Consider the following 27,575-nt stretch of genomic DNA (forward strand, 5'->3'; position numbering starts at 1 on the left):
GCATGGCGGTGCCCCACCCAGACCACGTTTAATGAAGGGCTTATCTGCGCAGCACTTGGGAGTGCCGTCAGCAGACAGGCTGTCAGGCCCTTCAGGATGCCTCAGCTGCAAAGAGTTGCCTTGTCCAAGTTCATACCCTTCCCCAGGCAGCCCACAGCCCATGATTGATCTACGTGGGAGTGTAATGGCCTGGCCCCCTCAGCCCTGCACAGGACTGCTCTGAGGGGACATTCTGTCTCCCACAGAGTGCCTGTTGGGGTCACTGAGGCTGTCCTTGGGCCTGTATCACAGCTTACCTTTCCTTCACCTTTCCCGCTTTCACCCCTCCCTTCCACAGGTGTTGATCCCAAGGCCACTCCTTACTAAACATGCTCTATGCTAAACTCTGAATCTGTTTCAACCCAACATGCAGCAGCCTCTCCAAGAAACGAGAGCCAGCATTTCCTGTTACAGAAGTTATGTTACCGTTCACCTTTTCCAGGGGCCCACTCAAGTGTTTCAGAGAAGTGTCTGGCGCAGATGAGGCTGGGTGCTCCTGGCCCTGGTCACCAGGATGGCACCTAGCCATTTGGATTTCAGGTGCATAGGGCTCAAGAGAGAGGGTTAGATGCGGCCTGAGTTAAGTCCAGCGGTGTTGGATTTGGGATAGGGATATCCTGCTGCTTAAACTTTGATGCTTCCCTTTTCCCTCCCTAGTTTTTCTTCTGAGGCCAAAGTCTGGCTCGAAAGTCCTAATCTTGAATCCCAGCTTTAAACAACCAGCAGATGAGGCAACTGATTGAGGTTTTCAGCTCACATCTGATACAACATTGCGCTGTGATTTTAGCGACTGAAAGGTAAAAACATGACCTAGGCCAGAGCAAACGAATTTGAGTGCCTTTATTTCAGGTTGATTTTTTCCCCCTTATATTTTATCAGTTAGAATAAACAGTCATATTATGTCAGGAAAAAATAATCAAGCCATTCATCAGAAAAAAATTTGAGTTTTTTTTTTAATGTGATTAAGTATTATAGGAATACTAACAAATTTAAAAAAATCAATACTTGTATATATATCCCAAATTTGCAAGCATCTCCACTTCATACTTTAATTATTCTTTTAAACCTAAACAATCACTATATAAAGTAACTAAGAATATGATTCTGGATATATTTCTTTATAACATTTTGAAAATGTGTGGTACTTGGCTTTCAATTAAACATCTATGAAGATTTCATCTGTGCTAACCACTTACTTAGAAAAAAATAATGCAAAGTAATACCATGCTGGAAATTTCCAAATATTTAGCAAGGAAAGCAATTAAAATTTATGTATTAAGAATGGGATATATTGCATCTAATTGGAATATATGTTGCCTCCTAATCCAGCTAATGCATTTTGCAGTCAGATCCAGGTTGAAGCTGTATGTTATCAATGATCGCTCAGATCGCTCTAAGTGTATAATCTGTGTTACATTAAATAACCCTATTTAGGTAACCGCTTTAAACATGGTGTAGAATCAAGTACTTCTTAAAGTTTTCAGTTACTGATTTTCAAATCTTCTTTATAGGTGTAAGCTTCTCAGGAGGCCACGCATAATCACGTTTCCTGCCCAGTTGGTTTTTTCCTTTGATAACCACCCACAGTTACTATACCAGACTGTCAGTAAGCATTTAATGAGAAACTGCTGTGGGGCTGAGGCCTCTCCCAGGGCCTAGAAGCAAACAAAAGATTAGATGTGCCTGGGAAAGCTTACAATAGGTTGGTGGTTTTCACCAGCATAAGCCACCATGGGTTTGCTTAATTTTCTTATTTACCAACAGCAATAACAAAGATGTTTTTCCAGGGATAGCGTTGGCTTTGACACCCCCTTAAGCTGATAGGGAAGAAAAAAAAAGCTCCCACTAACTAACAATAAAAAGAAAATGACCAAGTTTACTGGGAATCCTGCAGGATAGTCTCTAGAGAGACTCTTGCATATCCACAGATCAGATTTATAACATAAAGTACTGAAACATGTTTCTAATTATTCATACATTGCATTAAAATGTGTGCCAATCCTTTGTCTTTTAAGAGTAAAATGTCAGGACATTTTTGTGATTTCCTCTAACTAGTAAGACTGGGAGGGAGGTTCTTCGTGAGGATTTCCAGCCAAGCCATGTACAGCCAATCTGATATAGATCCTTTTCTTGCCACTGGAAGGCTCCTGACAGCATGGAGGAAAAATAAAGAACAAAAGTGACAATTATTGCCAGCAGTAACATCGCTCGTTATCCGAGCTGTGTAATAACCAGTGAGTGGCCTGACCCTTTTACCCCTCCCCCACAAAATGAAAGCATGGAAATTATTTTAAGTATTGGTATTAAACTGATTGTTTCTCAGATAATACACTGTCTATAAACCAGAAAAATAGGCCACGGCATTGTAGGCTGGAGACAAAGCATAAATATAAATTTTCACTCCTCTTAAAATAGAAAATTTGATCAACCAATACCTTTCCCCTTTTGGGAAAAATGAGTTTTCCTAATAGTTTAAATCTCTTCTGTTTGGGAGAGCTATTTGAATCCTACCACCCCACTCAGGAGACAGGCCTATGTCTTAGATGGAGAGTCCTCTAGTGTAGATCTTGCCTGAAGACGTACGTGCCTCTGCACGTAGGAGTCCGTTCATGAGATACAAATGTGAAATTGCTGGCTTTCATGTTTAGCAATCAATCTTTAGGTAAACATATTTTCAGCAGGTATTCCCCTAACATTTGTAGGGTGGAGGGCAAAGAGTGGAAATGGAAAATAGCCCTCAGTGTCCTGTCCTTTTTCTGGCACCCTGGCCTCCCCCCACATGGCACGGAGTCTTGTGGACATGCTGCGGACTCCACGCCTCAGGAGCAGCTATCCAGGAAGGTGCCTGTGAACCCTGGTGGCAGACTTAGGGCTCATTTGGCAGGGAATTCCAGGGTCAGTTTCCAGGAGTGTGCTCTAGAGGGGGAACCAGGGTTCTGGAGGCGCACGTGCTTGCCCCTGGCCCTGTGGGTGGGGCACACCGTGGCAGAAAATCCAAAAGGAGCCCTCGAAAGCCCGTGGGCCCCAGGTGTCAGGGCTTCAGTGTGGGATTTATTTTCCCTTGCAGTCTAAAATCTCACGTGTTCCAAATTTAACTTTCCACCTCAACAGTTGTGAGTCCTTAAACTGATTAACCCATGTGCCTAACATTTCTCTGTGGCAGTCTTAAATGTCTGCCATGACACTTACAGGACTATGAGATTCGCAGCTCTCGAGTGCTCCTGTAGAAGTTCGTTCAGTCGAACTTGGCGGTAACTCTGTGGACAACATTCAGATTTTGTTGAGGGCAGTTCTCTCAGAATTCTGAATGAGAATTTATCTTCTTACCTCAAATTATGGACAAGTAGAAAAACCTCACCTTTCAAAAACAATTATTATTTCATTCAGATTTGGAAACACAGTGTTTTAAGAATTCAAGGGAAATTTTAGAAATGGAAAGAATAAGACCAGACTGTCATTGTGCTATAGTGGCAAATTAAATTCTAGAAGAAAAACAAACAAACAAAAAAGAAAAAGCCTGCAAACAACATGGATAACAGTAAAAAGAAGATGAGAATGGCTGGTGCTAAGGAACAGATTTGCAGTTAAAGAAAACTAATCTAATCTTGATACTAATTTGATAACCTGAGAACATAGATTATATCCTGGTCTACCTTTCTTTAAGCTCTTTGAGTATTTTCCCGCCCAGGGGACTGGTTTCAATGAAAAAGTCACCAAAAGATTCACTTGGAAAAATAACTACACGAACTATTTTGCAGTGATGAGAGTAATACTTACTACCTTTCACTAGTTCAGAAACCAAGGGTTAGACATGTGATTTGCTCAATTATATGAAAAGTTTTTGTTAGAACTGGGCAGTTTATCACACACAGAGTTTATGATTCTTAGCTCAGTATTTTTTCCACTAAGTTTGAGAGGCTTTTAGTATCTTTTGCTCTAATTTGTTCCAACTTCAGCTTCTAATTTAGTTTATTTAAATTTTGTAGTTTAGAGGTTCTTTTGTGGTGCTTTTCCCTGAATGTCCAATCCAATTCAGTTGTTAATTATTCTGCTTTTTCTTATGTCCCTGCCCTGTCCACCCTCCTCACTATTACAACTTCATTCAGCTCAGGCCGGATGCAGGTTAACTGCCATTTCATTGGATTCTCCTAGAAAAGCTCACCATTTTACTTCCATCCTACAAGATGTGCAATATCCAACTTTCCTGTTCATTGTTCCAATTACATATTTTCTCAGATCCCTACATTAGTTTTTATAGCTATCTTTATCAGGTTAAAATTCTTTGTGACTGTGTCAAATTGTGAGCCAATCTATATCTACTTTGCATACGTATTGACTTAAATTATTTTAGATGGATGGGTCTGTTTCCTGTTCTATAAAATTAAATTGGAAAGAAGACTCCATAATATGTATCAATAGCCTGCTTTTTTAACTTAAAAAATTGATTTTATATTAAAAAATGAAAACAGTTTTCTAAATTCTCATATTCAGTAATATGATTAGAAAAGTACTTGAAATATGCAGAAACCCTGGCTCTTGAATAATGAAATTCTGTGTGATACATTACTTCTTGATCTTTAAATCAACCACTGTTTTCTTTTTCAGCCAGTTAGATAGCAAAGTAAAAATTAAGGAAGACAAGTCCCTACCTTTTCCTTGACTGCTTCCAGCTCTGCATCTGTAATTTTCCACGGAGTTTCTCTCTTTAGTTTCTCAGCAGTTGTTAAATCTTTGCAGCTTTCATGGAGACGATATGGTTCAATCATCTCTTCAAAGACTTTCCAACTGAAATTGGAATTATAAAAGAGGCCTCACAGTGGGAAACTAACTCATTATTTCACAGATACTCCAGGTATGACTAGCTCTGCTGGCTGCAGAATCAGAGCTGAATGTCATGCAAATCTTTTAAGAATTATCTTTGCAGGGGATTTTCTGTGAGTAATACCAGGGCTACAGTAGTGCCTCCCTACCCAAGGAAAGGCCTTAACGTATGTGCGGTCCTGTTAGCCTACTAGTAGATAAACACACAGACACATAGGTAGTAATTATTCTACAAATACATTTTCTACACAGTGTAGTCAAAGACACAGTTGTAATGTAGACACTTCAGTCCATAAATGAGTTTCCATCTGCTTACTTTACAGATTCTATGGGAGACATTCATGAATTAATGCAGGAGATGAACTAGCATCCTTGAGAGTCAGATAGGATTGCCCTCCTCATCTTTAGTCCACATGGCAACTCCCACTCGTGGCAGGAGCTGTGGGCAGGTCGGAGGACAGGAAGGGATCCTGCAAGTTTAATCATTACAGAACAGTTTGAATGTTTGCTGCAAATACTGCGGCCTTTGTCCTTCTGGAGTCTGATGTTGCTGCCTGAGATTTTTAAACGGCTATTGTTCAGGTGCATGTTAGAGGAAAGAACAAAAAATCAATGGTATTTTAAAATCTGAGGCCATTTTAGAGCAATTAAGAAGAAATCATTGAATAGAAAAGTAGGAGCACTATTTTTTAAAATACTGCAGAACATTTAAAAAATTGCTGAAAAACCTCACTCATGTCTTTCATAAGACTCTCCCAAGATTTATTTTTTAAATGATAGCACAAAACAAAGCTTATAATTTATGGGAGTTATTGTCTTCACTATGTTACTATAAGATGACCTCAAATATAAATAATTTTCTTTGGTTTTACATAATGTAGCTTACTGATAACTTAGTAGCTTTGGGATGAACCATAATTAGAATCAAAGTGCCATTAGGTTAAGAAATTAAAATATGAAACGATGAGTTCAATGATCTCATCAGTTGGCCTGATTTAGGATTTGCAGATCAAATTACGGGAGATTACAAAGGAGTAGGATGTCCCTAGCAGTGTCCTTTTGTTAAGGGATTGAAGAGGTACTTAATGCAGTAGATTTCTGATGCTTTGACTTATTTGGAGAGGTAGACAATGACAGGGGAGGAGTAAGACTGATCTGCCCTATTACTCTTTCAACCACACAATGCTTTTATTTGCTATTCCTCGCAGCAGTGCTATGCTTTCAGAGACGCTGGTAGTAATTAGTGCAAAGGTGCTGGCCTAGGAAAGAAGAGCCCGGGCTCTTGGTCCAGCTCCTCCATTGTCCTTGACCTGGGTAACCTTGCCTATAAAAGGGGGTGATGATGGCTGCTCAGAGCTGGCAAGAGATTATTGGTGTGAGCATCGATATGATGATTTGAGTGACAGCTCTGAAAAGTATGCAGTGCCCTGTAAAAGCAAGTTTTTACTCAACAGCCATAGGGCTGAGAGGTTAGCAATTGTCAGTTTCTCTGTTTAAGCACTGCATACACTTATTTTGATCAGGATAAGAGTTTTCTTTGCATCTCAGCCCAGGTACTTATTAGAAAGACCAGTTCAAAAAGTTTCCCAAGAAATGGAAAGTGGAGTGGAGATTGCTGGTTATCTCCCCAGCATCTATACTATGCTTCTCCATCGTAGTTTGGGTGGGAATGACTCCATCCCCAGCTTAGGCCAGTCAGCACCATTCTATTCCTTCTGCCAGAGTGATTGGCCAGCAAGGGCACATGACCCCGGCAAGCTTGACCAATAGGCACTCAGCATTCCACCAACCACAGTGAGTGGCTCAGAGGCTTAGGTTGGCGTGACCTGAATGGAGTCCACAGCCTGAGTTCAATGTCTGGGAAGAGACAGACTTCCTCTCCCACTGAACATAAATGAGCAAATATGTAGTCCTTATTGCTATGGGCAGTCATCGTGTTTTTATAAGCTAAATCAACTTTGATTGATAATTTCATAATGTAAGGCAGAACAGAGAAAATGAAAGAAATTTAGCCCTTAATTGCAAAATTAACCTTCTAGACCAAGCTTTGCCTGAAAGCCAAAATACATTCAGATTTTTCAGTTAAGTTTGAAGATAATTTCCATTATTTAAGTTACCATGAGTGAAGTTTTCTTTTACTTGTAACTGAAACATGCTAAGTGACACAGTAGGTTATAATTGGGCTATATTTGTCCATCTATTTTCTCTAAACTCTTACTGCTCATCATCTATGTTTGTCTTCAACTTCTTCATCCTAAGGCTCACCCCTGAAATGGCCATTCTCCCTTCTCCTAGCTAGGTATTCCAAAGGTAGCTCAAGATTTCTATTTTGATTCCCATTAAATCTGATTTTTCGTACAAATGTTCTTTAACTGACTATAGAATAGTCCAAGTATTACATGCCATTAAATATAAATGAGAATTAATTCAATTAAAAAAATTAACTTATATCTGCCCTGCCTTCCCCATCCTTGTTCCTCATAATAACAAAGTTTAAAACAATTTTAACTGCATAAAAATTTTCCCCTAACTTCATGTTAAGAGTCTTTCTCTCAAGTTATTGTACTTGTTGTTTTTGTGATCATGCTAGCATCTTTAAACGAAGTTATCTAGTTAATTGCTTCTAGTTTCTCTTTGATTTCTGTACAAAGATTGCTGCCGTTTTGGCCTATGACTTTTAATTCAGTCTACACAATACAAAACGAAATGTAACCACATGAGCTTTTCAGTTTCCCCTGACTCAATTATTTTCTCATTAACTTTGCTTTTGTACTCCCTTTCACCCTTGCTCCACTGTATTTATAGATAATGTTTCTATGATAGGATGTCTCCATCAGGACCTACTCATGTTTTATGGGTAGTTAAAAGATCTATTAAAGGCAACTGAAGGGCATTTAACACTACCCTCCAACATGGAAGTCACTGACAAACTATTTTCGACATTGTGTGTCCCCTAGTGACCAAGAAAGAGCAGCGATCAGGAGATAGTTGTCAGTGGTGGATGAGGGCTGCCTGGCCAAGAAGGCCCGTGGAAGAGCTGAAACTGGGGCCGTGCTGTAAGCTTGGGCCCTGGGCCTGGGGCTGCGTCAGCCCAGGGCAAGAGTTCTCCCTCTTTCTCTAGTTAAACCAGAGGAGCTGCCTTTTAAAAATTATCACATAGGTGCTAGATGTGCTACCAGTGGCCATTTGTGAGATTTACTGAACGACCATTATTTATTCTAAAATTTACCTTCAAATATTGGAAAAGCTATTGCCAGTATCAGGTATCTGACTGTCCTGTAAAGTAACATGGCATCACTTGTAGCAGAAGACTGAAGACAGGAGGGTGGCACTTCCAGCACACCTCTTCCTCGTGGCCTTTTGTCTTCACACCAGGGTACATTAACTGCCATCATTCCAGTAAGAATGAGTTGGATTTTTTTTTCCCTGCATCTTCCTCAAGACCTTGAAATATCACAGAGAAAATCTCCACAATTGTGAAAACTAATTCATTTTTTCCTGAGAAAGGGAAATAGATCTCTTCATTGCAGAATGCTGAGGATATGTAAGAAACACCAAATCAAAATGGTGTCTAAAATCAAATTTTAAAATCAGGACAGAAGCCCAAATGCCTGGGTCCTTTGTTTCGTACAATTGAGCATAGAGTTTGCTCCTTAAGAAGAGGAAACCATGGAACAAAGGTCAGGGGTGGTAAGATGAAGAGTGTCTAGGCTGTGATGGGCGCTTAGAGAAGGAAGAGGCACGGCTAGTGGAAGAGGTGCACTGGCATCCTCAGTTATAGGACAGAAGGGATGGGTATGCAGGGGGTGACCGCGGCGGCTGGGCAGAGACCAGCATGAAAGAGAAAAAAAAAAAAGGAAAGGAAGGAAATACGGAATTGATGGGTAAAGAGGCAAAGGATATAGAAACAAATTAATCAGCAAGCACAGACAGTCCTTAGCTGCTGATAAGACAAACAACAGCAAGAAGAATTCAGCTCTGGCAAGTGACTAATCTGTGCCAAGCACTGAGCCAGAGCTTATAGAAAAATTTAAAGTCATAGGGGACATTGTGACTGTGCGCTAGAAAACAGTAAATGGTCCTGTGCTTCCAGAGCCCTGGAAGGCTCTGACCTGTTGTTGAGTGGCATATACCAGGGAATCATTGGACCCGCTGTGTATGAAAGAGAATGCACTTCCACCAGTTAGAGCCCTAAGATGAGCCCTTTCGATCACATCACTACAAATGCCAAAAGGCAACGATTTAGGAATTAAAATTCTTCAAATGAAATGTGGAAGGCTACCAGAGTTTACAGCATGACATCTCAGTTCACATCAGAATGTTAATTCCATTTACCAAGGAGAATGATAAATCTGTTCTTAATTTTTCTTAAGCATTTGTAACTATAGAAATAAAGAAATGAAAGGCATTAGTGGTCTGTATGATGCAAGGAAATACTACATAGCAGTAATCCAGGCCAGCCCTGTCGATTATAGCTTTCTCATCACCCTGAAGGAGTTTTGTAAAGCTCTCTTAAGTGACCCATAGCCTTGGAGGAATCTTGAGTACCCTCCAACGACATGAAGTTCGAGGTTGCTGTCTGGTCAGTAAGAATGAATCAATTCTGGATGACTTTCAGTTAGTTATTAAGCTCATATGGGATAACAATGAATCACAAGAAGGGAAGAGCAAGAAGGCTTGAGGAATGTGGAATTGCAACCCATCAAGAACTGCAAGGAGGAAGGAGAAGTGATGGTCAACAGAAATGAGAAGAGGTCCAAGAGGCCAGAGAGGGCTTAAGCCATACTGAGACCTTCGTGTCTCCCACTACTCTAACCCTTAGAGGCCCCATTCCACCCAAATAAAATGTATTAAACTGCATCCAGGTAAACAACTGAAAACATTTTATTATTGCTAAGTTATTGCTCTAAGTAGTTTATTTAATTTACAATCAGCTATAATTTCTTGCACCTCTGGGAACTCCTGTGAAGATGTAACCTATAAGTTGTTTTTCAAATATCATGGACTTGACCAATTTAACAATTAATGAGGTTAGAATGATGTTGTGTTTAGAACATTTGAACAATTATTTCAATTTTTTATTTTTAAATTTTGGAACCAATACATTTCCTTGCCAGGCTTCAGATAGTTTTAGAGGCCCCCTTTGGGGGTCCACATAGGTGCCCCATCCAGGATGCACCACCAGTAACTTTATATAATGAAAACTTGCCCTGGCTGCTCAGGTCAGTCATCTGAGCGTGAGCTTCCTACTACTCTTGCCACCACAGAAACCAGTAGCATGAAGGACAGTTCTAAACTGGTAACTAAACTGTGTTCCAACAATTCCTCCTCTCAGTCTCATCTTTACCTTAAAACCTTTCCCTTCCATTAAAACCTGATAGTTCTGCATCATGATTATTTGAAATGCCTTTTTATTATATCCTATCAAGAAGTCACTGTGGTAAATCCATAACATTTTTACCCTATAGTAGTCAACGCAGAAGAGAAGGAGAAAGTACCACAGATAAACAACGGAGCTTGTTAAATGTTTCATACCTTTCCTTGTTTGGCTTCACGTTGATGTCACCGATGATATGGATGTCTGCAAATTTTATCCTAAATTTGCTCAGAAGGGAAGCCATTCTGAAAATACAAGACAGAAACACTTTGTCATTGCATATTTAACTCTTTTCAATCAAAGAGTTTTGTATTTACGACATCAAAAGCAATCATGTCTTATTTCAGCTGCGCTTTCAGACAAAGGCTTTGGTTAGTGTTTGATTTTCATTATAGTACTTGATGAATACAGCTAAGTGTGGACCGAGTTATCCCACTGAAGGCAAAGAGAAATTTCTGTAAGTGTAGTCACTAGAAACAGCAAACCCAGCTCTGCGTTCATGTTTCAGGGAAGGTAATGGAGAGCTGTCCACTCTCCCATACCATTTGGAAAAAAGAACAAGTTTCAACGTTGCTGATAATTTTTATAGAGTTAGTGACAAGCTACTGAAAAACTAATAATTATTATATATCATTATATATTGGAGGTTTTGTTTCACCCAGCAACTGAAAATTTTGATATAATTTCAAATTTACAAAAATGTTACAAGTATAGAGCAAAGAAAGCTCAGATCCTCCAGTTGTTCATATTTTGCCGCATTTGATTTGCTGCTCTCTTTTTCTCTATCTACATCTGTCTAGCTGTATCTTTCTTGCTTGCTGGCTTTCTACCTACCTACCCGTTTTCCATTTTAAAGTAAGAGTTGCTTATATCAGGCCCCTTTACCTCTAGATACTTCAGTGGGAAGACCAAGGACGTTCTGTTTCATAAACAGAGTACAACTGTTGTAAGCAGGAAATTTAACACTAATGCCCTACTACTACAATTTTGTCTACCAGCTATTGTCAAATTTTATCAATTGTCCCACTAAGGTACTGGAGGGTTTAAGAGAATAAAAATTATTGTAGACATCATGTTAGTTTCCATTTTAGTATGACTCTATGAGGGATTAAATATATATGATATCCTTCTAAGAGAGGGGAGAAAATATGAAAAATTCCTGAATAAAAGCCTGTAATTATTTTGTGATTTCTGGAAGTAGCAGTTCCAGGAAGGGCTCGGATTTAGGCATGCCATAAGGGACCAAGAGCTGCCAGAGATGGTTCTCAGGTTTGCACCAGAGACCTTTGGATGCACCAGACTCTTAGCATGCTTGTTGCTCTCACAACTACAGAGCAACATTCTATGACTAAATTAACAAGAAAGATACAGACCTACACTGTAAGACTTATTTATTTCTTTTAACTAGAAGAGATATCAACAGTCATCCATTTAAACTCTTTCAAACTGCAAGTGAGAAACTGGGGACCCAGATATGTGCGGTGACTGTTGCAAAACCCTGCAGCTCATCGGTGGCAGAGCTGAGACTCAGACCGGGTGCAGTCTCTCGGTTCCCTTCTAATTGTGCTGTGTTGGAGGGACTGCTGTGAGTTAATAGGTTTGAACCTCCAAGAAGAAAATATTGGACACAAATTCCTTCAGGCTCTTCCTTTCTCAGATGCATTTACTAGGCAGAATAAAATAAACATTATACAAGATAATGATACTCTCATTCAGGACTTGAGATGAGGCTTCTGTGCCAAGTGCTTGTTGAAAGCATTCGTGGACAGGTATAAAAGGACTTGAAAACAATGATCAGAAAAATTGTGCAGATAATTTATCGACCAGAAATCAAGTAAACATGAAGTCTATCACAGTGGCTTTGTCTTTTAAATTTATTGTGCCTCAAAGATATTTAAAGTGCTTAAAATTAAGGCATTAAAACAACAAACATCCAAAATGTTTTAACACTTGAGTGAGTGATAAATTACTTACGCAATCTTTTCTTCTTCAATGCGATTGATCTTCCCTCCGACGTAGATTCTTAATTTACAGTCTTTCCACTTTTTTCTGAGAGTCAAGATATAGGGGATAAGGAGTGTTAACCCTGAAGAAAAAAAAAAAAAAGAGTAAATTATGACAGAAAGGATGAGCCTATCTAACGGAGAGGAAATGAATGGCTTTACATCTTTATTCATTCCTACATTCATAGCTCCTCAATAATTTAAATCTTTGGAGAACACAGAAATGTTATGCTTTAACTGATACCGTTTTCATATACCTTCTCAAGCAGTTTGTTAAATTTATCAACATAGAAATTCTGCTCCCTAGTGTATATTCTGGGATTTTTTTTTTTTTTTTTTTACCTCCATCATCAAACAACCACCAAACATCAATTGTGCCTTTTCCTTGCTTCTTTTTAAATTGGGTGCTGGCTTCCACCAGTTTCTGGTTGAACTCCCCCACGTGCATGGACTGGATTGTGTTGATGCTGTTGTCTGTAATGAAAAAGAAAGAGGTACATCCATTTGTCTTTTGAGGAAAGAAACAAAATAACTTTCCAATAAGTCTATTCAGGAACATAGAGGAAGGGGCATGAATTTATGTCATTATACTTATGGGTAGAGTGAGCTCTGTTCTTCATAAAGGAGTGATAAAGGTCGAATCCCACGATAATTTGGATTACCTCCAACAGTTCAGACAAATTTGATATTGATTTCATGATTACAGTTTTCATTATAAAGCAGTGGATTATTTTCAGGTCCTTAGTAATCTGTCTCAGAGTGGAATTATTTAGACATGTAATGCTAACTTGTCTGATGCAAAGACCAAAATATCCCGATTTTTCCAAATTTCAAATATAAATCAACTTAATCATACTTCCAGATTTACTTAAAGGTAGAATACATGGTTATTGGTTTTCTAGAGATAAGAAAAAGAATCAGAAATATTCCTTCATTAGACAATTTGTTCATTTGAGTGCAATTTTGGTGTAAATTCCATAAATGTCTGGATTATAAATGCTGCCAGGGACCATGACCATCTTGACTCTCTGTGACCCTTTGGTCCTAACGTTGGCCTGGCTTACTCCTCTGTTTTCAAGGAACCTGTGAATCTAAGGGAAAGCCATTCAAACTATTTGACTCCCCATGAATGAGATGAAGAAACTAGGAAATATGGAAACACATACCTTCTCTTGAGTTATAGTTAAAGGTGCACACAAAGCACTTAACACATTTTTAAATGCAATTTCCACCCTAATATGGACATGATGAAAGTGCACCAGTGAACTAGGGCACTGTTTGAGCAGGATCCTAGCTCCTATTTGTCAGTAGGATTTCTTTGCTACACCATATATGTTATTTCTCATTCCCACATCTTTGAAAGTTGTGACTTCATCGCTCTATTTCAAAGAAATGGTGTCAGCATAGTGCTTAGAGTAGAGCTGACAGCCTCTTCAGAGCTTCCTGTCTGATCTAAGAGGTTCTGAGGATGCTTTGTTCTGTCTTTTGCTGCTTCCATGTTTGGGCCTGTCAGTTCTGAAGCAATTATCTCATATTGTTTCTATCTCCATAGGACCACTGACGGAGAAAGTAAATATCTTTACAAAACGAACCAAACTCTGCCCCCCTTACATGCAAATCAAAGCATCCAAAGGATTCATGTATAAGGGCCTGAAGGCAGAGTCGGTCCTGATCTAGAACTCAAAAGACTTGTCAACTAATGAAAGCTCAGAGCAGGAAAGAGGCCTACTTTAGAGCTGTGTTTGAAAATTCAGGTGTTGGAAACAAAACATAACATAATTTTGCTCTTCTGAGAAATGTTGACTTTCAGAGGTGTACATTTTTGCCAAAAGTATTGTGATGCAGAAACAGAGTCGCAGAATAAAGAAGTCTCACTTTCATTAATAAAGACATTAATGCTTCTTTCCTCCCCATCAGCTAGAGAATGGTATTGAGCTGTGACTTCTGAATTTTCCATTGCTTTTCAAACTGTACCGCTGCATAGAGCAGATTCAATGGATAGTTAATTCCTTTCACAAGTACACCAAATAATTGGAAAGGGAAGAAGATAACAGTTAGCGTCCAGATGGTCTTGTTCTAATATTTGCACCCTGAAAGTCCTGATGTACCTCCAACTTTAGATTCAAATGCATCAGTTGTCTAGAAAATGTCATTTTAATGGGAGTACTACACAGTAGATTCTCTCCTAGCCCAGGAATATTCCTGGCACCCAAGGGTACCTCTATTATTTTAAGGGGGGAAATATTTGTATTTCCCATTTTTCTATGTAAATATATAAAAATCACATGACAGGTGAAATTTAGTCCTTAGTTTATTGTAGGAAAACAAGCAAACAGAGTCAAACTTTTCCCAGGGTGGGAGATGGCCTCTTTGAAAGGTTGGCTCCTGTCAACCTAAACCAGCAGCCTGCTAAGTCTCAGTTTGGAACTTGCAGCTTGACTTGGAGACCCTGCCAGAGAAATGATCTTTCCTGAGCCTCACACCAGTGAATGATTTCAGCAACTTCAGGATTATTTGTGCATGAAAGAAGTGAATGTTAATGTTCTAATTTTCTACCAGAAGAGGTCGCTGTGTACTTCATTTAACTCAAGCCTGCAGTGTTTCTGGAAAGAATGCAACTTTCCAAAAAAAAAAAAAAAAAAAAAAATCAGATCTTTGAATCACCTGTTTATAAAACTTCTAACAAGGTCTCATTTTGTGACCTTCCATTCCCAGGATGTATACTGAACATTCAGAGATTAGTGTACCGTTCAGCCAAAATCTGTAGGTAATTAGTGTCAATGAATTCCCAAGTCCAGAATTCTGGTTTGTGATAAAGATGCTTTTTTGAATTTAGAATTCTGGCTGGATCCCTTATTTACCTGCACCAGTTGACGTTCAATTTCCTGAAGTGTCTGCACGGGGTGTGTGGGGTTGTGTGTAGGTAATCAGTCTGGGTACTCGGTCTTGAATTCCTATCTCCTTTCCACCTTAACAAAGAACTTTCTGTTTTATGGTGTTCAGTCCGCTGAAGCACTATATGACTCCCAAAACAAATACTGTTATTTTAAAACATAGTTTTTACAGTAAGATGGTACAAAGGGGTGAATGTTGTAGGTAAATGACAATAGTGTCTACCTTTCAGCTGTCCTACCTTCTCTAAGGAAGTGTCTTTCAGTCCTTACCTACACTCAATACCCCCAGCATCTTAGACGCTGACTGCTGACCCCTACAGATACTCAAGTCATGGTTCCTCTTGTCATCTTCCTTGTGAATTTTAAAAGCACTTACCTTTCTTAGCAGTTGGCTTGGTAATGTTCAGCTTGCTAGCCTTTTTAAACAGGCCTCGGATGCCTCCACTTCCTTCTTCACATTCGTTATCTTTGATAGTGGCTTCCAAAGCCAGCCTCTCCTGTTCTAACTTCTCTAATTCTTCTGATGAAAGAAGACAAAATCACTTACTTAACTCAGAGTGCCAAAGTTTCCAGGAACAATCTATGAACAATTTTAACATTAAAAATGGTGTCTATGCAATAGAATGATTATTTATACATAATATGATTTTTCTAAATGATTATTAAAAAGTAACGTATATCAGTAAGTTGTATTCAGAAAGCAACAACTAGCTCAGAAAAATGGCTCTATGTGTTAAGTTACAATACATGAAGACACTGGGTTTTTTTTGTGAGGGTGAGGGAGACCACTTAATGCCATCTTTATTTACTACAGGTAAAACCCCTCAAAACCAAATCCACTGCACATAAGATCTTGTACACAAACAGCCACTGATTTACTGACCTAAGCTACTGGGCCAGATATTTTACACCTGGAGGGACAAAATTGCGGAAGTCTACTTGGTGTATATCAGTGCCTCCTGAATTGAGACATAAAACTAAAGAGCAAGAATTAAGGGAAGAGAACCAAATCCAATAATAAACTCCCTGGGCTCCAAATACAAATTACAGTGAAAAATATCCACCACCAACAGTTCTTTCAGATAAGCAAAATACTTTCCAGAGTGAGTGGCCCAAGTGAAAGAAAGAAAAGTGCCTGTCAGAGTCCACACTGCTAAAAAGTGTCTCACGACAGTGGAGTCTGGAATACGGGTCAAGCTGTGCACGATGTCCTGCCCAGGATTTAGCCCCACTACGCAAGCTTTGATGTTACGTCTGGCTGCCTTTTATCTTTTTTGGATTCTGATTGTGATGAAAAATTCCCAGCTGCTGTGTAATGCATTACATCCCTCTCTGACCTCAACCTGCAAGGGATCAGGGTAAATAAGACTTTAAACGCCATCGTATGGCCGTGCTAAAGAATGATGGGCATTCTTGCTTACTGTGCTAGGGTGGTTCTCTCGTCAGACCCCTCATCCCCTTGCCTGCTGAGAACAGCCTTAGAAAAAATGAGCCACTTTCCGAGGAAGAGAGTAGGAAACCTAGATTCAGTGTTGCAAAACACTGGTAGGGCTTCTGTAAATGTCAACCCTCGGAGGCTGTTGCCTTATCTATCTGGGAAGTGGTGCTATACAAACTCTAGATTTATCAATTTTGTACTAACTAAATCTGTCAGGATAGTCACATCCCTAGATGGTGCTGTTATTCAGCTACACAGAATTGTCTGGCCCCTTTCCAGGTCCCAGCAATTAATCTTTTGCCAGTGGCATGAGATTTAAGGTCAAATCACCCATGTGATTTCCCCAAAGCTTCAAAGGTTCTCAAGACCAGTAGCTATAGAAAATCTAAGAAATTAGACGGATGGTATTAAAGCTCCGACAGGAGTGGCTTACCCTGGACTTTCGAAAGGTGAACACAAGCTGCATTGCAGTGGGGGTCATGACCAACTACAGCTCCACTGCTGGCTTTATTTGACACTAGGCGAGTCAGTTACTTTTCCTATGCCTCTCGTTTCTTATCTGTTAAATGGAAAATCATAACCTTTCGCCTTTCCCACACTCCTAGCTTTGCAAGAAGAATAAACAACTGTTCCTACATGGTGCTTGGTTGCTCCTTAGAGAACAAAGCACTGAGTGCATTCTATAGGCAATGTATTTATGCAGCTTCTGGAAATGGGCGTAGTCATGCAAAGCAAATCAAGTATTTTGAGCAGCCTGGGAGTTATTTTGGTAGTTAATATTTATTGCACACTCTTTGGGTGCCAAGGGCTGTGCTGCACAGTATTCCTTCCCAAACAACTCTGAGAAAGTTACTATTATTATCCTCATTTTGTAGATGAAGAAACTGAGGCTCAGAAAGATTAAGTAATTTGTCTGATGTCACCCAGCAAATAAAAGGGTTCAAATGCAAAGAGGTCTGCTTGACTCCAAATCCTGTATGTTCCCCACTAGGAAGATCTTCTGCTGTTGGCTTATGACTATTCTTTCTAAGTTGTTTGACTTAACCTCCAACTCTTCCCCCTCAGATGAACCTAAACACTCTCGGGCCCATGGTGGAATGCCAAGATAACTCCCCAAAACTGTGATTCCCTCAAAATTGTCATTTCAAAGAGAGGACCCCAGAGCAGCAGCACCACTGTCCTGGGCGATGCTCCTGAGCAGGGGGTCAGCTGTGGGGTACCCTGCTCTTTGCAGGCAGATTTGTGAGCTGCTTTGGGGACAAATGCAAAGGTTGCACGAGGGAGGGAGTTCTTTCACTTTTCTCTTTCAGGACAGGCTCCAGCATCCCTGCGATTAGCCACTAGTTGCCATGTTCTTTGTCTTCTAGTTTGGACAAAGGAGGAAAAAAAATAAATCCTCTTTTGTAAGGAGGCAGCTAGCTGAGTGAACTGGGAGCTACTCCAACAATTTGCTAGAAGGTATGAACAAAGCCCATCCTGGACAGAGTAAACTGCAAAATCCCAGGCCTGAGGGACAAAACCAGACTTTGTTGGAATGAGTCAAATTTAGCAGTTCCCTCCCAGACAACAGAGACAGAGGATGACAAAGCGAGTCAGTTCTAAAAGCTGAAGTCTGCTTGCTTGGCCATCTTGGACTTTCAGATTCACACAGTAGTGGGATCACTCACAGTGATTTTGCAAATCCTTATTAAAGTTAATTCTTAATTATTCACTTTGTAGGAGATCTAAGGCCTCCTTCTATGCACTCCCTCCTTTTCTCTTTTCAGTGCTAAGTAGAAGTGACGTTCTGATTATCTGTTCTTCTGAATTATCTATCTGGAGTACTGCTTGCCTCTGTTTGCATGCAAAATCACAGGCAGACTTTGTCGAAACATTTCTTTCAACAGGAGTACTGGCTAGCTGACTTGCAAAAGTGTACCATTAGTCACAAAGGACATAAGACCAGGGAGTAGGAATGGAAAGATATAAACTGATTCCCACGAGGCTGACAATAAAAAGTACTCATTCCGTCACTGCTACCACCTCCGCCATCACCTCCAACCACACTGTGATGTTCAGGATTCACAAACCCTTTCCAGCAGTATCTTACTTCATCCCAGCACCAATGCTGGAATGCAGGCAGAGCTAGTGCAGTTCTCCCCATTTTACTGTGAGGGGAGACTTGGGTTCAGACAGTTCAAGTGATCTGTCCAAGGCTGCACAGCGGGCGACCCAAGTCATCTGCTTTCAATTCTAGTGCCGTCCCTCTACCATCCTTCATGAGTGGTGTGCTCTGACTGCCAGTATCTGCCCATGGGGAAAATACCCAGTCTGCATTTTTTTGAAGAAACCATCCCCAAATTTCTCAGAGACATTTCCATGACATTCCACATTTCCATAAGACTCTTTTTCAACCTTTATTCCAGTAACTCTGTGTGACATGGAGCAGAGCTTTAAGACATATATCTACTGTAACTCCTATTTGTATTGTGTTTGTCTCCTGCAACTGCTGGAGGATAGCGTACATCGTATTTCATCACCACCACTTACTGAGAGTTTATTTTGTGTGAAGTACAATTGCCAAAGTCTTTGCAGCCATCATATCCTTTAATCCAAAACAACAAATCTGTCAGGTAGGTACTGTAACGAGTCCCATCTGAATAACTGGATTTGAACCGAGTTCCAAGCCTATGCTTAGCCTTCCCACACTCCCATTCCCACTGTCCGTTGTGCCCATGCCTCGCTGCTAGGGCACAGCGCTGTAATCACTCAAGAATAGTTTGTTGAAATAAAAGAACAGGTCAATTCTGTTCAATACAGTCCAATACATCTGGAAGTATTATCTCTACAAAGGAAGAAAAACAAGTGAATTGTGGTCAGGGCCGGGGGTGTGTAAAGCATGTAAGTATGTGAGGAGGTAGGGACAAAAGACAAGTGTTGGTACGAAGTAGAGTTAATGTCGTATACAAAGTTACAAAAAAAGGGGGCTAATAGTGGCTGATAGGACAAATAAGGCTGGAATGTGACAGAAGGTAGGATAGGCAAGATTAATCCAAAGAATGAGAGGCAAGGGCAGGGGTCCTTTCCCTGGAAAGGGCCGCCACCTGGGCATCTGGTGGGGATCTGAATATTGCATATTAGATAATGTCATTGTACGTCATGATCTGCAAAGCCCCACTTCAAGGGGGAGAGAGTAAAAGCCGGCCCTTCTCTCAGTCCAGATTAAGAGAATCCCTGAGGTTCTAATGATGGAAGAGAAAGCTTAGACCCTTAGGATCTACCAGTTGAGAGTGGGTTTCTAACCAAGTCTTCATACACACCCCAAAACAATTCTCGCGGGAAGAACAAAGAGTGAGTCCTGAGCTGCATCTTCAAGCAGATGCCAAAACCACTTGAACAGTAGTTAGTTTATTTTCAAGTGCTTTATAAATTGATTGTCTGGTAACCAACTGGAGTAAGTATTCTGAAATTCAATTTAGTTGTCAAGGTTGCCTCAACTGGTCTATTCCCAGTCTTTTTTTGTTTTCTTCTTCTTCTTTTTTTAAACAACGTCTTTACAAATAGGCAGGAGTCTACACATTATAATTCAGTATGAATCTTAAAGATAGAGAGTAGTCAGTTACCTGACAACAGAAGGGAGAGCAAGGAAACCCACTGAGGAATCACATCCCCTCCGACTTCACAGCATCCTTCTTCTTTATTAATTATTAAATTATGGTTCTTTCTTGGTCACTCAACTCAAAGCTGTAAATGCTCACATGAATCAATGTGCTGTACCCCAGGTGAAGTCTAGTTGAATTGAAGGCAGGAAGCAATCCTGCAGTGGTCGCCTTCCAATCAAGTAATTATTTACTACACTGCCATCTGTCTTTATTTTGCTAAGCCACTCCATCAGACACAGCAGAATCCTCGTGCTCTGAGACGGCCATAAATCTGTGGCACTTACACGGAACACTTGACCACAGTACATTGCGAATCACGTTTCATCGTGTTGTTTCCTACCAGTACAATTTGGACTCCATGCTGTAGTTGGGAAACTTGCTAAATACCTCCTGGGAAGTGAACACTATGAAATACTGCATTTTTTGTGTTGTCAGGCAATATAATTTCTTAAGAGAAACTATCAGCCATTAGTATTGGATGAGTTGCTGCAGTAGACAAGCTATACTGCTATGAGCATCAATCTTATTTACATAAAAAGTTATTCTCCTCACATGAGACCATGACACACTATAGAAATAATTGTCATTAGCCGGTAAATTACCTATAAAGTTGATTCCTATTCACTGCTTTATTAACTACAGTATATGGGCACTCTGATTGCTAATATTTCCTTTAAATTATAATCTGTGATGACACTGTGGTGTCTGTGTTGGAAAAGCTATGATGATAATCATTAACATAGTGTAATGCAATCCTTAAGATTTATCAGGCTCTTATTAAGCCTTATATTACAGTATAATATAATGAAACAAAAGCTTATTTCTTCCAATTCAAAATCTAATGTGAGGACTATGTCATAAATTACATAAACTCCCAAACAATGCATGGAAGTATGGGGTAAAGTTAATTTCTGTCATTATGCTGTTGTTTTTCTGCATGTTCATGTGTTTGTAATACTTTTTTTTGGTTTACTCTAGGTTATTGGTACTTATAATTATTTTATTAGTATCTGACTGTATTTTCCCTTTCTTGACTAAGAAGCAGAAATATTTCAAACATCAAAGTTGATATAAAGCAGATACATCCCTTGGGAAATTAAAAGGGGATGCAGTTCACCGCCAGGATTCTTTCAGAAATATACAGAATTCACTTGCTGTACTGCTTTATAGAATTAAATTGATGGAGTATTTTGGCAGATGGAGCCGTGAGGGGTGGGAGCTACATCATACCTTTCAGCTTGAAGAGATCAACATAACAGACAAAGCAAATGTGTAATTTAATACAAATTGTGTTTTGCATCCTCATTTTTTTAGATGGAAAAACAGTACAGCACAAAAGGCAGAAAAAATGAAAGTAAAATGTAGAATGTTAACAACAGAACAGGTCTCTTAGTATTAGGTTCTTGTAATTGTCCTCAACGGCATGTCTGTCTTAGCACAGACAAAAACCTATGTTGGGTTTTTAAAAGAATAGGTGGAAATCGCTTTGTTCCACTCCCAGCTCTCAGATTTCACCACTGCTTCTCATTATGTAAGTCACTGTCCTCTCTAGCTCTCCTTTTCAAAAGGTAGATGGTGACTTCAAATAGATGTGGGTTTGACTCTTAGCTCTACCAATTCCATCCTTGTGAATCCTAGGGAAGCCTCAATTTTATTAGCTATAAAATGGGGGCAATGATAGCATTTTCCTGATAGGATAGTTGGGATGATAAATGTTATATGCAAACATGAAGCAAGACACATGGCACATAATAAGTGCTCAGAAATGTTAGCTATTGTTGCTGCTAATGTATTAAGTTCTACTAGGGAGGAATGTGAATTAAGCATGAACGCCACGTAGGAATTTCTGTATCTGACATAGAGATATAAAAGGTCCATAACAGGGAAAGGGGCATAAAAAACAGGAAGGCTAAAGGCACCAAAGAGAACCTTATGCTGTATTTTTGCATAGGATGGACCCTCAGTTTTATTTTTTAAAGCTCTTCATACATAAACATAGAGTATACATATCAGATAGCAGTTCTCCATGTTAAAGAAAAAGCTTAATTTCTAGTTTCTTCTTCTTTTTCCTCTTCTTCTCTTGCAACACATCAGAATGGTGGCATCAGAAAATTCACCTAATCTACTTATGTTCTCTTCTAATATGATGGAGGCCACCATGAAGTGGCCATGTAGAATCTGGACCCATCAGGTCCCTGCACTCTCAAATCCCTTGCAGGCTTTTCCTTTCTGTGAACCTACCTGGCAAAATCCTGATCCTCTCTACCCTGGATACCAAACGTCACCGTCACTAGAGAAAAACTGGACAAGCGGCAAAATTTCTCCAACTTCACAGAGAGAATTGAAGCCATTATACATGATCTTCCTCAATTTACCACTCCACTCTTCCAAATCCACATACCTCTTCTCCAATCCTCACTTCTTTTGCTCTGATTTTAGAAGCTGAAGCATTTTCCTTCTGTTTCTGACGAGCTCTTCAATCCATGCCTTTCCTCTGATTCTTCTTGTTCTTCCATGATCTTATTCCAGGGGTCATCTCTTTCTTTACTCTCATCTTCAATCTCTCCCACTTGTTTGGGCCCACTTTTTTTTTTCAGCCTGGAAACAAGACTTTCTCCCATCTTAAAGTCTACAGGCTTTCCTGTAGTAAATCTCTTCAGTCTCATCCCTCTCCTTAGCATCCAAACTTCTCATAATGTTTGGCCACATCCATATTCTCTGCTTCATCATCTCACAGTCTCTCCTCAACCCACTGCATTTTGGATTCTGTTGGCACTGCTCTAGAGAAATTGTTCTAAGGTTATCTGTGCCATGTCAATTATATTTCATTGGCATTACTGGTATTGTTGGCTGTATTTGACAATGCCGGTGAACCTTCTTATTCTGAGCACTCTGTTCCCATGGTTTCTGTGACACCACAGACTCCTGGTTCTTTTACTTTCCTGACCACTCCTTCCCTGCTCTTCCTTTGGGACCCTTCTCCTATGTCTTGGGACTCTTGACTCTACACACTCTTTGGGTTATATTTTCCAGTGTCACAGTTTCTATTTTCACCTTCATTATGATGTCTTTTGTATTACTTTGGTAGGGCTGCCATAACCCCTACCATAGACTGGACAGAACACAGCAGGAATTTATTTTCTCGCAGTTCTAGAGAATAGACGTTCAAGATCAAGGTGCTGGCAGAGTTGGTTCCATTCTAACGCCTCTCTCCTTGGCTTGTAGGTGACCATCTTCTCCGTCTGTCTTCATGTGATCTTCCTCTGCTCTTGTCTGTGTTCTAATCTCCTCTTTTCATAAGGACTTCATTCATATGGAATTAGGACCCAACCTAGTGATCTCATTTTACCTTAATTAACCTCTTTAAAGACTCTATCTCCAGAAATAGTCACATTCTGAGGTTAGGACTGTAACATATGCATTCTGGGGTCGGGGGGTACACACTTTGACCTCAAACATCTAAATCTACATCTCCAACTCAAATTTCTCCTTTAAGATCAAGACTGTATAACTGCCTTTTGGACATTTCCAGTAGGATTTCCCACAGGACATTGTTTAAAACTGAACTGGGGTTGGAGGAGGATATAGCTCAAGTGGTAGAGTGCATGCTTAGCATGCATGAGGTCCTGGGTTCAATCCCCAGTCCCTCCTCTAAAAATAAATAAACCTAATTACCTCCCCCAGACAAAATAAAATAAATAATATAATAATGATTAAATTAAAAAAAATAAATTTAAAAACTGAAAAAACAAAAAACCTAACCAGACAGCTTTTCATTAAACCTACCTTTCCTCTTGTGTTTCTCATTTCATCATTTCCATTCCACACCACCATTCACTCAGCCAAGGAATCTTTTTTTACTCCTCCCTCTCTCACATCTCACACATCCTGTCAAACCCAAAATGCTGCTCTTTGTACGTCCAAAGTACTCCGGTACTTCTCTCTCCATCCTCTGAGAGAGGCTGCTCTAGTCCAGGCTGTCACCTTCTCTTGCTTTGATTATTATAAAAACCCTTTTGATTTGTGTTTCTATCTCCATTCTAGTCCTCTTTGAGTCCATGCCCCCATAACTGAAAGAGTATGAGGTCTAAAACCCAAATTTCACCGTATTATTCCCTCACTTAAATCTCTTCAGTGATTCCTCACTGTCTGCAGAATATGGTCCACACTTTTTAATATGGCAGTGAGGCTTTTAAAATCAGACTTTTGTGTCAGCAACCTCATATTTCACTACTGTCTGCTTCATACTTTTCAATAACATTAGTCTGCCCTTTGGTTGCCCATATACCCCATTCCTCCACATTCCTATGTCTTCACAACTTTGCTAATGCGCTCCTCTTTGCCAGGAATGCTATTGCTCTAACTCTTGATTTTCTTTCCTCCAACTTTGGTTGGTTAACTCCTGCTCATCCACTAGATCTAAAATCAAAGGTAATCTTCTCCAGGAAGCCTTCTTGGAGTTAGATGCCCCCTCTCCCCTTCCCATAATACTCTATTAATATGCCTATTATCACACTAATAATCTACCCATTTCCATTATGAGGGTGTGAGTCTTTTGAGGATACAGGCTCTTATTAGTCTTAGTCTACCCAGCACTGTCACATACACCGTGCCTGGGACACAAGAGATATCCCCCAAATATCCTTTTTCTAGTGTCATGTTGACAGTGGACTCTACCGTGAAGTTCAGCTAAAGAGAAAAGTCATGGATTAGTGTCCTGCCCTAATATTTTAGTGACTCTTTAGATGTGTCCTTCATTCCATACACAAGACGGCATGTTTACACTCTGAGACTAAACAAGAAGTGTATGGACCACTCATCTGAATTAGTGTTTCTGCCTCTGAGACTTAGATTAGTGATTCACAGCATGATACATTCAGGCTCATTTCCATGTTAGCTACAAACCAGATCACAGATTCTTAAAAACAGAACATATGGTTTTCCAAGGAAAGAATTAATCTTCATTTTCCTGAAACATCTTGCAAATTTGGCAGATTATTTTACTGAAGGTATTTATTTTCAGTGCTGCTGGTTTTGCGGTTTTGTGATAAGAAGAAAAACTAATGACTGCCCTGAATTATTCTGTGTTTCTGGTTAGCAGGACAAAGGCCACTTGTGTTAGCAATGGGGAAAACACTGGGAAAGTGCACACACCTCACGTCAGCACAAGAATGTAAGCTTCATCGTTAGGGGGTTTTGTCTGTATTGGGCACTGGGCTGTCCCCAGCACCCAGAACAACACCAGGCATGGAGTAGCTGCTCAGAGAATATCTGTTGGTTGAATAAAGGAAGTACCTACCTTGTACCTGAAGAACCTGAGAGATGTCAAACCCTTGGCTGATTCTGACTATGACAACACCAATCTCAAAATCAAAGGCATCACTGAAAGTAGAAGCAAAGTGGTTAGTGACTTAAGTGACTCTCTTAATCCTCAAGATTTGGACTAATACTAAACTACCTTCTAAGATTTTAAGGTAATTAAACTACAAAACCTCACTTTCGAACATAGCCAAGAGCTGATGCCTTTTCTGTTTGTTTGTTTTCCATTTACAACTTTTAAAAATGTATTCTGGGTAAAGGTAACTAACTTATTCAAACAATACTATCAATTAGAATTTTGATTAAGATCAGAGTTTTGATTCTTTTCTAATGTAAATAAAACAATCACTGAAATATTTAGAACAGAACTTTTAAGGCTGCAACGACCCTTTGAAATTATCAGTCAACCCTTTTGCCCATTGAGGAGGAATCCTACAACATTTTTTGGCAGGGGACGGGAGGTAATTAGGTTTATTTATTTATTTATTTTAATGGATGTACTGGGGGGTTGAACTCAGGACCTCATACACTGAGCTATACCCTCCCCCAACACTTTTGACATCAAATTCCCAGTTAAAAGGGTCTCCAGTTCCTCTAAGGAACTTTCACCATTGACTTTGGAGAGACCATTTGAAGCAACACTTTTTCATGGCAACTCTATCCTGTTGAAGTTGTCTGTTGTGCCTTCTCTAAACCCAACTCAACGGCATTAGATTATCTAAAAGAAAAAGAAAGGCTCACTCTTTTATCTCTGTTCTTGTAGAATATTATTCTCTGCCCTTAAATTTTGGGCAAACCAATTAGTACTTTGTGTTCATTTGAAATATTCTCCTGTGGGGCTCCTTTGTTCAATCTCATGGATCTGAAGCCCAAGAAATCTTTCCGTTCAGTCACCCTTTCCCAGAAACAATGCAGTTTGTGACTGTCTCATGATACGCAAACAAATCTAGCCAAAGTAAACCTGTATTTTCAAACAATGATATAAATAAATGCAGTATAATATGAATATCCATTCAAAATTTGAACCATAAGTGAACTTCACTTAAAAAACAGATCCATTCTCGCCAAAGTTGCCACAAAGTAAATTCCTGATAAATCTTGCTTCTAATTGTCCTTGATTATGAAAAGTAGACAGTGTGCACAAAAAATATTTGGATTCTGCGTTAGAGTAATTGTGGCTCCCCAAAGACATCCACATTCTAATCCCTGGAACCTATGAATATGTTACTTTACATGGCAAAATGGACTTTGCAGGTGTGATGAGGTTAAGGACCATGAGATGGAGAGATTATCCTGGATAATCTGGGTGGGCCTGGTGTAATCATAAGGGTCCTTAAAGGTGAAACTGGGAGGTAGATGAGGGGGTCAGAGGAATGTGGTGTGAGAAGGGCTTGACCCATCGAGAGCTCTGAAGATGGAGGAAGGGGCCATGAGCAGTGGGAAGCCTCTAGAACCTAGAAAAGGCAAGGCCAGGAATTCTCTCCCAGAGCCTCCAGAAGGGATACAGCCCAGTCCACACCTTGACTCTAGCTCAGGGAGTTTGTATCCGACTTTTAACCTGCATAATTATAAGCTAACACATTTGTGTTGTTTTAATCCACTAAATTTGAGGTGATTTGTTATAGCAGCCAACGAAAACTAATTCCAATTAGATTCTAATTAAAATTAAACCTTACTTTAAAAATCTTTCATTCAAAGAAAAGTGGTAAAACATCATACTATTGTTGTGAATCCTCTTTATGTTAACAATAATACTGTACTTTAAGTCATAAAATGAAAAAGTTAGAAAAGGAAATACAATATGGATGCATGATTGTCTTCCTTCTATATCGACCCCATTGATATGGTAATAAAGTCATTTAACTTTGCCAAGCCAGCTAAGTTTTACATTAGTACAAATTTGTGCCACCTTAACACTGAACTTTATTACCAAGAAGACCAATTATTAATTTGATATAAAAGCCAGAAGTCTCTTCAGCTTAATATTACAGGGTTTGATTATTTTGGTCCTTGGAAGTTTTAGAATGTTTGGGTTGGTAGGGA

At 39.6% G+C, this 27,575-nt stretch overlaps 1 protein-coding gene across 1 annotated transcript in view; it reads right to left on the bottom strand.

Annotated features, from left to right (window-relative positions):
- Window positions 1–859: 859 nt before the first annotated feature.
- Window positions 860–27,575, bottom strand: part of SLC12A1 (solute carrier family 12 member 1) — a 77,045-nt gene continuing 50,329 nt past the window's right edge. Inside the window, 9 exon segments of the mRNA XM_032481244.1 lie at window positions 860–2,103; window positions 2,105–2,186; window positions 3,229–3,296; window positions 4,689–4,824; window positions 10,396–10,482; window positions 12,212–12,323; window positions 12,583–12,714; window positions 15,511–15,654; window positions 25,513–25,595. Coding sequence (XP_032337135.1) covers window positions 2,050–2,103; window positions 2,105–2,186; window positions 3,229–3,296; window positions 4,689–4,824; window positions 10,396–10,482; window positions 12,212–12,323; window positions 12,583–12,714; window positions 15,511–15,654; window positions 25,513–25,595 — 898 coding nt within the window. The 3' untranslated portion in view covers window positions 860–2,049.

The sequence above is a fragment of the Camelus ferus genome, chromosome 6 (assembly GCF_009834535.1).
Source record: "Camelus ferus isolate YT-003-E chromosome 6, BCGSAC_Cfer_1.0, whole genome shotgun sequence".
In the NCBI taxonomy this organism is placed as follows: Eukaryota; Metazoa; Chordata; class Mammalia; order Artiodactyla; family Camelidae; genus Camelus; species Camelus ferus.